This window comes from Mitosporidium daphniae (assembly GCF_000760515.2).
Source record: "Mitosporidium daphniae strain UGP3 chromosome Unknown contig-52, whole genome shotgun sequence".
Classification (NCBI taxonomy): Eukaryota; Fungi; Microsporidia; genus Mitosporidium; species Mitosporidium daphniae.
The window spans coordinates 20,581-31,775 of record NW_013546256.1 but is presented as its reverse complement, the minus strand read 5'-3'; the positions used below and the strand labels follow the sequence as shown (position 1 = coordinate 31,775).

General features: G+C 42.4%; 10 protein-coding genes across 10 annotated transcripts; 7 read left to right on the top strand and 3 right to left on the bottom strand.

Annotated features, from left to right (window-relative positions):
• Positions 1-267: 267 nt before the first annotated feature.
• DI09_52p240 (uncharacterized protein) lies at positions 268-711 on the top strand (the record flags this gene model as incomplete). The annotated part of the gene is made up of 1 exon (XM_013381844.1): positions 268-711. The coding sequence occupies one exon, from the start codon at positions 268-270 to the stop codon at positions 709-711; it is 444 nt and encodes a 147-aa protein (XP_013237298.1).
• Positions 712-830: 119 nt separating this feature from the next.
• DI09_52p230 (ribosome-recycling factor) lies at positions 831-1,622 on the top strand (the record flags this gene model as incomplete). The annotated part of the gene is made up of 2 exons (XM_013381843.1): positions 831-1,134; positions 1,321-1,622. 2 exons carry the CDS (start codon positions 831-833, stop codon positions 1,620-1,622), a joined length of 606 nt encoding a protein of 201 aa, XP_013237297.1.
• Positions 1,623-1,644: 22 nt separating this feature from the next.
• On the top strand, positions 1,645-2,060 carry DI09_52p220 (Fe-S cluster assembly protein Dre2; the record flags this gene model as incomplete). The annotated part of the gene is made up of 2 exons (XM_013381842.1): positions 1,645-1,926; positions 1,953-2,060. The coding sequence occupies 2 exons, from the start codon at positions 1,645-1,647 to the stop codon at positions 2,058-2,060; spliced, it is 390 nt and encodes a 129-aa protein (XP_013237296.1).
• A 302-nt stretch (positions 2,061-2,362) lies between these two features.
• DI09_52p210 (uncharacterized protein) lies at positions 2,363-3,067 on the top strand (the record flags this gene model as incomplete). Its single annotated transcript, XM_013381841.1, has 3 exons — positions 2,363-2,707; positions 2,740-2,865; positions 2,891-3,067. 3 exons carry the CDS (start codon positions 2,363-2,365, stop codon positions 3,065-3,067), a joined length of 648 nt encoding a protein of 215 aa, XP_013237295.1.
• A 54-nt stretch (positions 3,068-3,121) lies between these two features.
• On the bottom strand, positions 3,122-4,649 carry DI09_52p200 (NADH-cytochrome b-5 reductase; the record flags this gene model as incomplete). The annotated part of the gene is made up of 2 exons (XM_013381840.1): positions 3,122-3,417; positions 4,394-4,649. The coding sequence occupies 2 exons, from the start codon at positions 4,647-4,649 to the stop codon at positions 3,122-3,124; spliced, it is 552 nt and encodes a 183-aa protein (XP_013237294.1).
• A 488-nt stretch (positions 4,650-5,137) lies between these two features.
• DI09_52p190 (uncharacterized protein) lies at positions 5,138-6,799 on the top strand (the record flags this gene model as incomplete). Its single annotated transcript, XM_013381839.1, has 1 exon — positions 5,138-6,799. One exon carries the CDS (start codon positions 5,138-5,140, stop codon positions 6,797-6,799), a length of 1,662 nt encoding a protein of 553 aa, XP_013237293.1.
• A 748-nt stretch (positions 6,800-7,547) lies between these two features.
• DI09_52p180 (serine peptidase) lies at positions 7,548-8,580 on the bottom strand (the record flags this gene model as incomplete). Its single annotated transcript, XM_013381838.1, has 4 exons — positions 7,548-8,010; positions 8,042-8,201; positions 8,233-8,384; positions 8,411-8,580. The coding sequence occupies 4 exons, from the start codon at positions 8,578-8,580 to the stop codon at positions 7,548-7,550; spliced, it is 945 nt and encodes a 314-aa protein (XP_013237292.1).
• A 489-nt stretch (positions 8,581-9,069) lies between these two features.
• Positions 9,070-9,840, top strand: DI09_52p170 (tRNA (guanine(37)-N1)-methyltransferase; the record flags this gene model as incomplete). Its single annotated transcript, XM_013381837.1, has 3 exons — positions 9,070-9,460; positions 9,489-9,667; positions 9,697-9,840. 3 exons carry the CDS (start codon positions 9,070-9,072, stop codon positions 9,838-9,840), a joined length of 714 nt encoding a protein of 237 aa, XP_013237291.1.
• A 1-nt stretch (position 9,841) lies between these two features.
• Positions 9,842-10,426, top strand: DI09_52p160 (uncharacterized protein; the record flags this gene model as incomplete). The annotated part of the gene is made up of 3 exons (XM_013381836.1): positions 9,842-9,961; positions 9,988-10,278; positions 10,310-10,426. The coding sequence occupies 3 exons, from the start codon at positions 9,842-9,844 to the stop codon at positions 10,424-10,426; spliced, it is 528 nt and encodes a 175-aa protein (XP_013237290.1).
• A 144-nt stretch (positions 10,427-10,570) lies between these two features.
• DI09_52p150 (60S ribosomal protein L27) lies at positions 10,571-11,166 on the bottom strand (the record flags this gene model as incomplete). Its single annotated transcript, XM_013381835.1, has 2 exons — positions 10,571-10,884; positions 10,980-11,166. 2 exons carry the CDS (start codon positions 11,164-11,166, stop codon positions 10,571-10,573), a joined length of 501 nt encoding a protein of 166 aa, XP_013237289.1.
• Between the last annotated feature and the right edge of the window lie 29 nt (positions 11,167-11,195).

Sequence of the window (11,195 nt, the reverse complement as noted above, 5' to 3'; positions counted from 1 at the left end):
AAGGGGAGGAGTTTAAAAAAAATCGAATCTACTTCCCCCTGTTTCAAAATCCTAACTCAGCAACCGGATGGTGGTGTTGATCCAGAGTCTCTCCAAAGCCTCCTCAGTATTATAAAGTTGCTTTGCTTGAAATCGTACTCATTGTCCACTGAGACATCCAAACATGTGAGGGGACTTGCTCTATATTATCTTTTAAACTCCTCCCCTTCGAACGAGATCCAAAACCTACTTCTTGATGAGGATATTTGTACCAATTTGATCTCATCGATGATATATTTCCATGATTGGCAAGCCCTTCAGCTGTATTTGCAAAAGGTTGTTGCGGAGCACGATTTTCAAGGTTGGTTCAACCAACATGTTATATTTGAATTCAAAAACATCATAAGAAAGCTCCAATCAATCCCAAGGTTTGTGAACGAATGCATCCCTTCCTATGTGCTTTTACGTGAAGCGATTTCCGCGAAAATCGGCTCTCCAATCGACATCTTGCAAGCACAAAAATTTAACCGCGATGTGGAGCACATTTTAGCGTTGCTAAAATCGATTTTAAAGCTAGAGGAGGATCCCACTGTTTTGGATCTTCGGTCAAATTCGTCAAAATTATTTCCCCTGCTAACGGAAGATCAAAAATGGATTATATACAATATTAACTACACAGACTCTCTTTTGGATTTCTTGCGGAAACAATTTCTTAAAGATTTCGAGAGTTAAAAGTTGGGTTTAAAATTTGCTTAGAAATAAATAAATAATTAATTAATTAATTTATGCAACCACTCTCCTGCTTGTCACTTGGCAGGAACCTTACTAGAAGATGCACAAGGGTTCATTTAATGTTGGATTCGTGCCAAAATTATTCGAAAATTAAAAATATAAAAGAAAAAATAAAAAGTACCTCCAATGATGACGGTGAGAATCTTGAATATGGGGACTCCGATGGCTATGAACTTGAGGGCGATGCATCATCAAGCTTTTCAGGCAGGAATCTTTCATTGAAGAAATTGGCTTTCTTAAAGGATCCATTGGGAAAGGGTGTGGATAACTTCAATTCCTCTCATCTCAATGAGTTATTTGAGTGTTGCATCACTCATCTAAGTGCCGAATTGGGCCGAATAAGAACTGGTAGAGCAACGCCAGGTACTTGTACCAAATAATGTATAGCGATGTTGGAGGAGGTCTCGATAAATCAGAACCTATAAAGTCTCCCATTGAAAAGTATTGCCCAAATTGCAGCGAAAGATGGGTTTACCCTGCAGATTAGACTATATGATGAATCGGTAAACTTTATTGCTTATCCGTAGTTTTCTAAGGATGTCGTAAAAGCTTTAAATGCGGTTGATCCACCTTTTGTTGTACATGTAAAAGATCCGATTACCCTTCTGGTTCCTATTCCCAAGCTGGATGATACCTCTAAAGCTATTCTCTCAAAGCAGGCTAGCGCTATTGGAGAAAGATGCAAAATGAAAATACGCACTTGCAGAAGAACTGCTTTATCTAGCTGCGATTTTGTGTCAAAGGAGGAAATAAAGCGGCTAGAGAAGGATATTCAAAAAGCACACGATAAATTCATCGAAAAAATCGACAAACTTGTCATGCAAAAGAAAAATGAAATTAAATTGGCTTAATTTTAATAAAATTTAATTTTTTATGGACTTGAATATACCGATTGGAACCAAGGTTCCGCTACCCTTTTCATGGAAAAAGGCTGTTGAAGATGAAAATCCGCAAGCGGTGAGGTTTACAGAGTCGGAGCTTATTTTACCCGATCAGAACACAAAGAATACCGCTTTAGGAGATGAATGTTCACCCTCAAATGTGTCTGCGCGGAAGAAAGCTTGTAAAAATTGTACTTGTGGATTAGCAGAGGAGATTTCATCCGAAATTAGAAGCACACCTAGCGTTGAGGTTCCAAAGGGCGGATGTGGATCTGTACATATGGGTTAGCTAATTTTTAGTGCTATCTTGGAGATGCATTTAGATGTTCCTCTTGCCCTTACCTGGGGCTTCCAGCATTTAGGCCTGGAGAGCAGGTTAAATTGGACCTGTCCAACGATTCCATTTAATAACACACCTAAAATTATTTAAAATTTAATTGACCCAGGTCTTCGATATTGTAAAATGTTGTAAATTCTTCCCATTTGGTCAGTGTCTTGATGGGGGATGCTGCATTGTCCCAGTACTTTTCAAAAGAGTTTTCGTTCCCAACAGACAAGCTGCTGGGAATTAAATCGAGTAGATTTGGTCTTTTCTTATTGCAGATATGGCCATGACGCCTGTTGTGCTTGTGGCTTGCGGGTCTTTCTCCCCAATCACATATCTGCACTTGCGGATGTTTGGTATGTTATGAAGACTCACAAACATAGAAATGGCCATGGATCGGATGAATGATTCTCATCGATATTACTGCATTGGCGGTTACTTTTCGCCGACAAACGATGCGTATGGGAAGGTTGGATTGGCTCCGGGAAAGCATCGTGTAGAAATGTGCCGCTTGGCAATGAAGGATTCCACCTGGATTATGGTGGATCCTTGGGAAGTTCTTCAGCCATCATGGGTTCGGACCAGCATTGTTTTAGATCATTTTGATTATTTCCTCAATAAGAACAGGCCTGCAGAGCTGGCTTCTTACCCAAAGATCAGAATAATGTTACTGGCCGGAGGAGATTTAATCGAAAGTTTTGGAACCCCCAATCTTTGGTCCTCGGAAGATGTAAGCATCTTGTGTTTGACTTACGGATTTAGCTGGAGAAAATTGTCGGAACTTACGGGTGCATGATCGTTGAAAGGACATGTGTAGATGTCAAGGCGTTTCTGCTGTCGCACGATATCCTGTATAAAAACAAGGTGCTGTCAACACTGCTAATTTTGGTAGGATAATGTACTGATCGCAAAGCAGTATATTTATAACGACATAAATTCAACCAAAATCAGGCTCTTTATAAAGCGAGGAATGTCAATCAAATACTTGCTCCCAGACTCTGTGATCAGCTACATTATGGAGCACAATTTATATCAAAACAGCGGCACATCGACAGCGCTCCCGTTGACCATTAAAGATGCAAATCCTTAATTTGGCATTACTTTAGAATCGTAGGACCGATTGGTGAGTACATCCGCTTTAATGTTAAAAAACAAAAACAGGCCCACAGGGTTTCAAAATCGAAGATGAAGAGGCGGGCCAGCCTGCGCTTGAGCTTTCCTTTAAGATGTGAGATATCATCGGAGCTGGTCCACACAACAAGAGCTTGGCGCTATTACAAGGCTTTGGGAGGAAATCTCTAATCAGAGCGTCAGTGACGTATCCAAAGCTTGAATTTGGGATTTTTAGAGAAGAATCAGGCTCCTCAACGACCCAGTGTATTGAAAACCGGTGTTTGTGTGTTTTTTGCAGCTCCTCGAGTACATCAAACAGCAGCATGTCTTTTTTTGTTTTGTTTGCAAATACCAGCTTTACCACGGTAGAGTCGCGTGGATTTTTCATGATAAAGTCGATGATCTAACGCTAAATTTGCCCGCTTTTTACCTGCAACATTGGAGTAAGCCCGGACCCCCCAGCAACCATACCAATCTCCTTGTAGGAGTTGGCGACGTAAATGTATCTTCCTTTGGGCTCTGAAACCTCCACGCTATTGCCTAGTTGTAGGCCACTGAGATACTTTGAAAGCACACCTGTGTGGTAAGTCTACTCGGGAATAAGAAAAGTAAATATTCCTTGATAAGAAGCTGCATGGTTCCATTTGAATAGTCGATGGTTAGGGGGGTGTAGTTCCTTTGAACCGCCTTTCCGTTGATTTCTGCCCGAATAGAGATATGCTTAAATGGGCAAAAGGCAATCCTACCTGCCCAGGCTTGAGTGCGTTGACCTTGTGTGGACCTGCAATTTGAAATTCGTATCTGCAATTTAGCAAAAGCAACACCCACATGTTTGTATTGTGATTGATGGCACGTGTCGATTTTAGGATAAATTTCTGCCAGCATGGCCTTTTTGGTGGCGCGAACAATTTAAGCAATGCAAAAGAACAAATCAATACAAAAACACAAACTGCCAAGTGCACCCATGGAAAGTTAAAATCAAGATCCAGATGCAGCATTAAAATAAAAATTGGTGTTTTGATTTTATCACGCGCAACATGACAATGCACGAAGCCATCTTGAATAAAATTGATGAGGCCAAGGATCTGGTAAACGACATTTTTTATTTACACAAAGGTATCGCATTTAGATATGTTGATTTTAGAAAAGATGCTTCTGTCCGAGGAAAACATACATGCGATGCTGGAGGAATGTCTGTCTTTGAAAACGCAGCTGTTAAAAACGAAACTGCAAACGCTATTCATTGAGCTGAAACCGCCCAACTTTAAGCTGCTTGATTCAATGTACACCCTGCACGGCATACACGTCACTTTTAGACCGCTGACGCTGGCCATGTACATCAAGCAATCCTTGCAATCGATTTGCCAGAACCTTGACTTTATTGAGCGAAGGGAGTACTCCAAAATAGCCCTTGAAGTGTATTTTGACTCGCGATTGGCAAAGTCAAGGTAACGCTCTACTTTTCTGTTTTTCAGGTTTTCCCAGATGATAGACCAAAAATCACCGGTGTCAATGGCGGGACAGAAAAAAGCAGAGCCAAATGCGGRCACCGCATCCATCAAGGACGCCCAAGATGAGCAAGCTCACCAGAAAACAGCTACTGGAGAGAAAATAATGGTAATCGGGGCCATTTCAAACTAATATTCCAGAGCGAAATAGAAAAGCAAGACCGCAAAATCGAGGCGTTGGCCCTTCAGGTCCGGAAACAAAAGGAGCTAAGCATCATGATTCGGAACGAGATATTGGAGTCCAACATTCTTATCGACTCGATGAGTGATAAAGCAGATCGGACGCGGTCAAAAATCGGAAATCTAACATCAACAACCAAATTTGTAAATAAAAACTGGTAACCAGGAATCGTAAATTTTGGCCCGTATATTCAGGCAACTTTTACAGCGCGTGTCCCGCATCGCCAAACCACGCACACGGCAAATATGTGGCCCATTCATTTGCCATCAAATAGAGCAAATCGAATGGCTGGCCGCCAAAAGTTGAATTTGCAATTTTTTAAATTACTTTTATATTCCTCTAGCTTGCTCCTAATTGGATGCCTTCCGATTTTAATGCAACATCATCCCTCTCCAATTCATCATTGTTCTCGGTTTCACCACAGTCGCTGTCGCCATCAGCATCCTCAACATCGGCGGGAAAGCAGGTGCATCCGGCTACCTTTGTTAAAAAGCTATATCTGATGGTTGATGATGTGTCCACCAATGCCTATATTCGATGGGGATCTGATGGGACCACCTTCATCGTCTTTTATCCAGAAGAGTTTGCGCGCGAAATTCTTCCTCGCTTTTTCAAACACAATAACTTTAGCTCCTTTGTGCGCCAGTTGAATATGTATGGGTTTCACAAGGTGCCGCATTTCACCGTCAATCAAATATCGTCATTTGATAATCCGGTAGGGCCAAGTGGCGATATTTTTTCTCGCTCATTATCGCTTTCTTCGTCAACATATTTGACTAGCTCTTCGTCGTCTTCCTCATACACAAGCTCCTGGGAATTTTCACACGAAAACTTCCGTCGCAACCAAATGAACCTGCTGTTGAACGTCCGTCGGAAAATCCAGCAGCCCAATCACAATAATAGCAATAGCATGTCCCCATCGTCGACATCAAATGCGCTATCAAAGCCCATATCAGACGGGGCCTTTGCGGGCCCAATTATAAACAATCCCAACCCAGCTGTTCCCTCAAACTTTTACAATTTATTTTCAACCTCAGACATATCAAATAGACTGTTGGAATATCTCGCCTATACTGCTGCAGCCTCTGCGGCTACAAATACGGCGGCCCAGATTTCCAACGCAACACAACCGCTGAGCATTGGCGCGGCACCTCTGAAAGATGCTCAAATCAAACCGGAAGGAGCGCAGGAATGTAATTTTGCTGCTATTTTTTCTGAATTGACCACCATAAAGACACAGCAGAAGCAAATACTTGAAAAGCTGTCTCATCTAGAAATTGACCAAAGTCTGCTCTGGCGAGACTCCATCAAATGCCAGGATCGCTGCAATTCCCAACAGGAGCTTATAGAAAAGATATTGCGGTTTTTGGCCTCCGTTTTTACCTCGGGCGACAAGAAACTCAAGGAGGGAATCGCATCGCTGTTTCACACGCTAAATCATCTTCAACCGACTTCGATATCGACCAATGCCACTGCATCCTCGACAAGTACGGACACTAGAAGGGAGTTTGATAAGAAAATTGGTGGGCCCGAAAAAGAACTAAACGACCAATGGCTATCTTCTGCATCCACATATTCATTTCCCTCGCCATCCCCTGCAGCAACAGGCATGCACACGGATCGGCAATACACTAAGCGGCAGAAACTGCTGACAAATGGAGGAGAAAATAGCTCTTTAGAGGCCGATGTTAGCAGCACAAAGAGCAATCGAGACATTTTAACCACCACTCCGCTGGAACTGATCCAGGACTCAAAGTCCACCGCGTCTAGGAATTTCTATTCGCCATGCTCATCGTATCTTCAATCTCAGTTTGGAGCCAACAATGCTGAAACAGATCCAAGCGATTTAGAGAACTTGGTGGATGCTGAAAACCCGCTTGACCCCGATTTTGACTTGACGTCTTTTTTAAATTCGGAAATCGCCTATTCCGAGGATTCATGGCCCTCTACAGCCACGTCTACATCCACATCTACACCGACATCCACATCTACGCCTTCCCAATCCAAATCAAGCTCATAATTATAAATAACCGTAAGAATTAGCCCTCCTGACCAATATAATGCCATGTTATCAGCATTTGATCCGTGGTTATAATTAAATTAATTTAAATTTCACATTATTTGTAACTGCTAGCGTGACGTTGTCATTGTGAGTCAGTGGTGCATTAATCAAGCATAATCGAAATCTCGAGCCAAGTGGCCTTATTAATGCCTCAATTACTTCGCCGGTTTGTTGTCGCATTAATTCCCATCATCTGTATTGTGCTGGTCGCGCTCATTGCACTCCTATCAATATTCCATCGACTTAGTCACGACGTGACATTGGAGCGAAGCATGGAGACTGCACTAGGGATAGATAAAAGACACCTGGATATGAATGGCACCAGTATTCTGCAACAAACATCGTTACCTGAAAATCCAATTCTCGAATTGTTAGAACAAAATAAGCCAATGGAAATATCGTCTGTGTGGCAGGCGACCCTTTATTTCTTTGGCCCCATATTGGGTGCGATGTTTATATTTTTCTCAAAATATAGCACAACCGCCATTCTTTTTATAATTACGCTGTTGCATATTCTATTTTTGATGTTTTAATTTGTTTATCCGAGCTTATGATGACAATCAACTGGTTGCATCGTTGTACTTTTTACTTGGTTTTCACATTAATTTTGGCGATCATATTGAAACGAATACCGTCGAAATCTTTTCGGCCTGCCTTGCTTCGCCGTTTAATCAATAAACCTTTATTTATCCTATGTAAAATTCGGTCAAAAGGTTGCAAGGGAATATAAAAATCGGTTGGGGGTACGACCGATCGGGATGCCAGAAACTATCCCATTGGTGCACGTAATTGTCAGGATAAGCTTCAGCTGAGAAACGGTGAGAGTGGGATTCATTGAAAGAAGAAGAGCGACCACCCCGGTCACATGAGGCGCAGCCATACTTGTTCCTGTCATCGCCGCAACTGACCTATTGCTTCCAATAAAAGTAGAGGTAATATAAGAGCCAGGTGCAATCATATCAACGCATGAACCAAAGTTGGACATGGCAAACCAGGCATTATTATAATCAGAAGCAGCGACAACGATCGCTGATGTCGAGGACGAAGGTGAATACATGCATGCATCGCTCCTGGAATTTCCGGCAGCAGCAACAACAGCCACATTCAAGGCCTCAAGATCGCTAATTGCAGCATTCAAGGCTACGGAAATGGGGCCGCCAAGCGACATGCTATTATATGTGTAAGAAGCGATAGTCTCACTTGATCACGGATGGTCTTTTTGTCATCTTTACACGGTTATAAACCCAAGAAAGCGCTGCAACTACAGTGGCCCAATCGGAGGTTCCGCTCGAGTTAATCACACGTACGCCCAACAAATTGACGCTCTTGGCAACTCCATAGGTTTGAGAACCAACAATGCCTTGGTAACAATTTAGTAAAATGAGAAATACCAGCAACATGCGTGCCGTGACCATATGCGTCGGTAAGCCCGGAATTGGTAAAGTCAGCTATAGTAGTAGCATGCCCTTTAAAGTCGACATTTGAGCTTTGGATACCCGAGTCGATAATGTATGCATCGACACCGCGGCCATCTGCAAGGTATCTAAACAACTTAAAGAGGGTCTATACCGATAGATGGATGGAACTCGAAGCATATGTTCTGAGATTCTTACAAGATTCCAAGGTGCGTTTGTTTGAATAGCAAGAGTACTAACTTGTTTTGAACGTTCAATCCAAAATATAGAGTTCAAAATAGGTATCAAAAATGAGAGTTCTGATGGAAGCCCAACTTGGGGCATTAAAATATTAAATGGGTAGTTTGTTTGGTTGACAGTGGGGTTCATTTCAATTTCATTTGACATAGCATCGACAACACCAGAAAATACGAGAACATTTGGTGTTCGAGGCACATCATAAACCAACCCAGTAAAGTTGGTAAAGTTGAGGCTAAATACAGGCTCAGGGGCCCTAGATGGCCCCAAAGCACCTTCCTTTGCCAAATCCTGGGTATCTTTGAGAAAGAACGGGGAAGAGGTGCCAAAATCTCCTCGAAAAAGGATAATGAATCTTTCAGTATCCTCGCAACGAACAATTACGAAAATCGCAGATAAAAGGCATAGAAGTAACTGTGAAGAATGAATCAAATAGTGCAAAGTCATGCTAGCAAAAAGTTTCGGCCAGCATATCGGCTATTTGAAGGTGAATGTCAATACCCGAAAATGGACGTACCGCCACAATAATCTGATCGGCGAATTGAAAAATGTAAACAAATTCGGCACTTTAAATTCATGGTCCTTAATGTGGAGGCGCTTTTGCGCTCCCTCCCTCGACCGATTGCATTACCCATGGACAAAAAGACCTTTTCCTTCACCATCCCCACTTCTGCAATTTGTGTTGCTCCTAATGATATCCAGAGCGTTAAAAACGCACTGAAAGAACACGCGCTTCTATTAGATCTTCCAAAAATAAAACCAATCATCAGAGATCCAGCAGATGCAAGGCTTTTCATTTTGTTGAACGATGTCTACGCAAAGGAAGAAATCCCGATTGAAAATTCCGTCGTCCACGAGTATAACCTCTCTATAGACTACTCCTATTGGACTGTGGCACAAATCATTGATGCCATTCTCCCTCCCGACCTAGATCGTATCACGGCCTTTGAAACAATTGGCCACATTGGTTAGCTTGAGATTCTTATTCGCGTTAGCCCATTTGAATTTGACGGAAGCCCACATGCCATATGCAAATGAAATTGGCCAGGTTATTTTGGACAAAAATCCGTCGCTCTCCGTTGTGGTCACAAAGCTTGGTGAAATCGACCACGAATTTAGGTTCTTCAAAATGAATGTGATAGCGGGCTCGCCATCAAATCTTGTTACCACGGTGGTAAGATTTGTCTTCAATCAACATGTTAGTCAGAATCGGATTGCAGATTTACACTGGACTACTCGCAAGTTTATTGGAACTCTCGACTGGCACATGAGCATCAGCGTTTGGTGACGTCCGTTTTTAAAAGCGGCGAGCTAATTTGTACGACTTTTCTCTTATTCAATAGGTGATATGTTTGCAGGAATAGGTCCATTTGCTATCCCTGCGGCAAAACGAGGCTGTACCGTATATGCCAATGACTTGAATCCAGTCTCCATCAAGTACCTTACACAGAATGCCCGTCAAAATAAAGTAAGCCAAACCTTGCCTAACGAAAGGTCGAGCATGCCATTAAAATATTCAATTTGGACGCCAAGGAATTCGTCAGGGAAGCTGTCAATATGCTTCCTAGGAACATTCATTTTGATCATGTTGTGATGAACCTACCCGCCTTCTCGTTGGAGTTTATTCCAGATCTTGTCTCAGCACTTCGGGGAAAGCAAAGCTCGCATCCAAACAAGCCAGCCGATGATCTGCCACTCGCTAAAAAGGCTCGCGAATGCGCTCCATCCTCGTCCACTATTATCCACTGCTACTTATTCGCACGGACTGGAGAAGATCCACTGCAGGTAGATTTCCTTTCGATGATAATTTCGATAGATGATACTGGATATCATTGGGCCTCTTCAACTTTCCCCGCCTACTTCTGCTCACAAAGTGAGGACAGTCTCACCTTCAAAAAGTATGTATTGTGTCTCTTTCAGTCTGTCTCATTAATAAATTAATTAATCAAATAAAAATTTGCAACTTCCAAACCATAGTAGGCAGGCCATTTCGACCGTTACCATTGGTGTCGACCTTGGCTTATGTCTTTGCGTTTAACAGCTATATGCGGGCTTCACTTATAAAAATTGTATTTAGTTAGAAGCGGAGTTTGGAAAAGAACCACTTGGAGCCGCCAACCTTGTATTTCTCCTCGAGCTTCTTGCTGACAACGGTACAAGCACTCTTGCGCTTGGAGGCATCTGAGGCGACATCCAAATTCACTACATTTTTCAAATCGACGTCGATGGAATAGCGAGTTGGCATCAGATGGTTATAATTGATGACTTTGATGAAGGTCTTTACACGGGAGCGGTTTCTGATCTTTCGCTTTGACATGGCCTTGGTGACCTTCATTGGGGCCTTTTTGATGCCAACGACAAGAGCGTGAGCAAAGGACCTGCTCTTGGATGCTAAAAATTAGCAATCAAATCAAAGAAACGAATGGCACAAAGACGGAAACAATATGCCACGCAAAAAGGATGGATGAAAAGATGAATTGACTTACGATTTCCCTCAAATGGATTGACAATAAATGCCTTGTGACCAGCATAGCGACCATTGAGAAGAATCACTACTTTTCCTGGACGCAGGATCTTTATGGGTGCTGTCTGGGTCGTTGCATTGATCGTGCTTGCCACAGCAGGGGTTTTGCTGGGTAGAGCTGCCGGTGTCGCGGTCTTTGACGAAGACATGGATAAAAATGGAATTAAATTTAAAATAT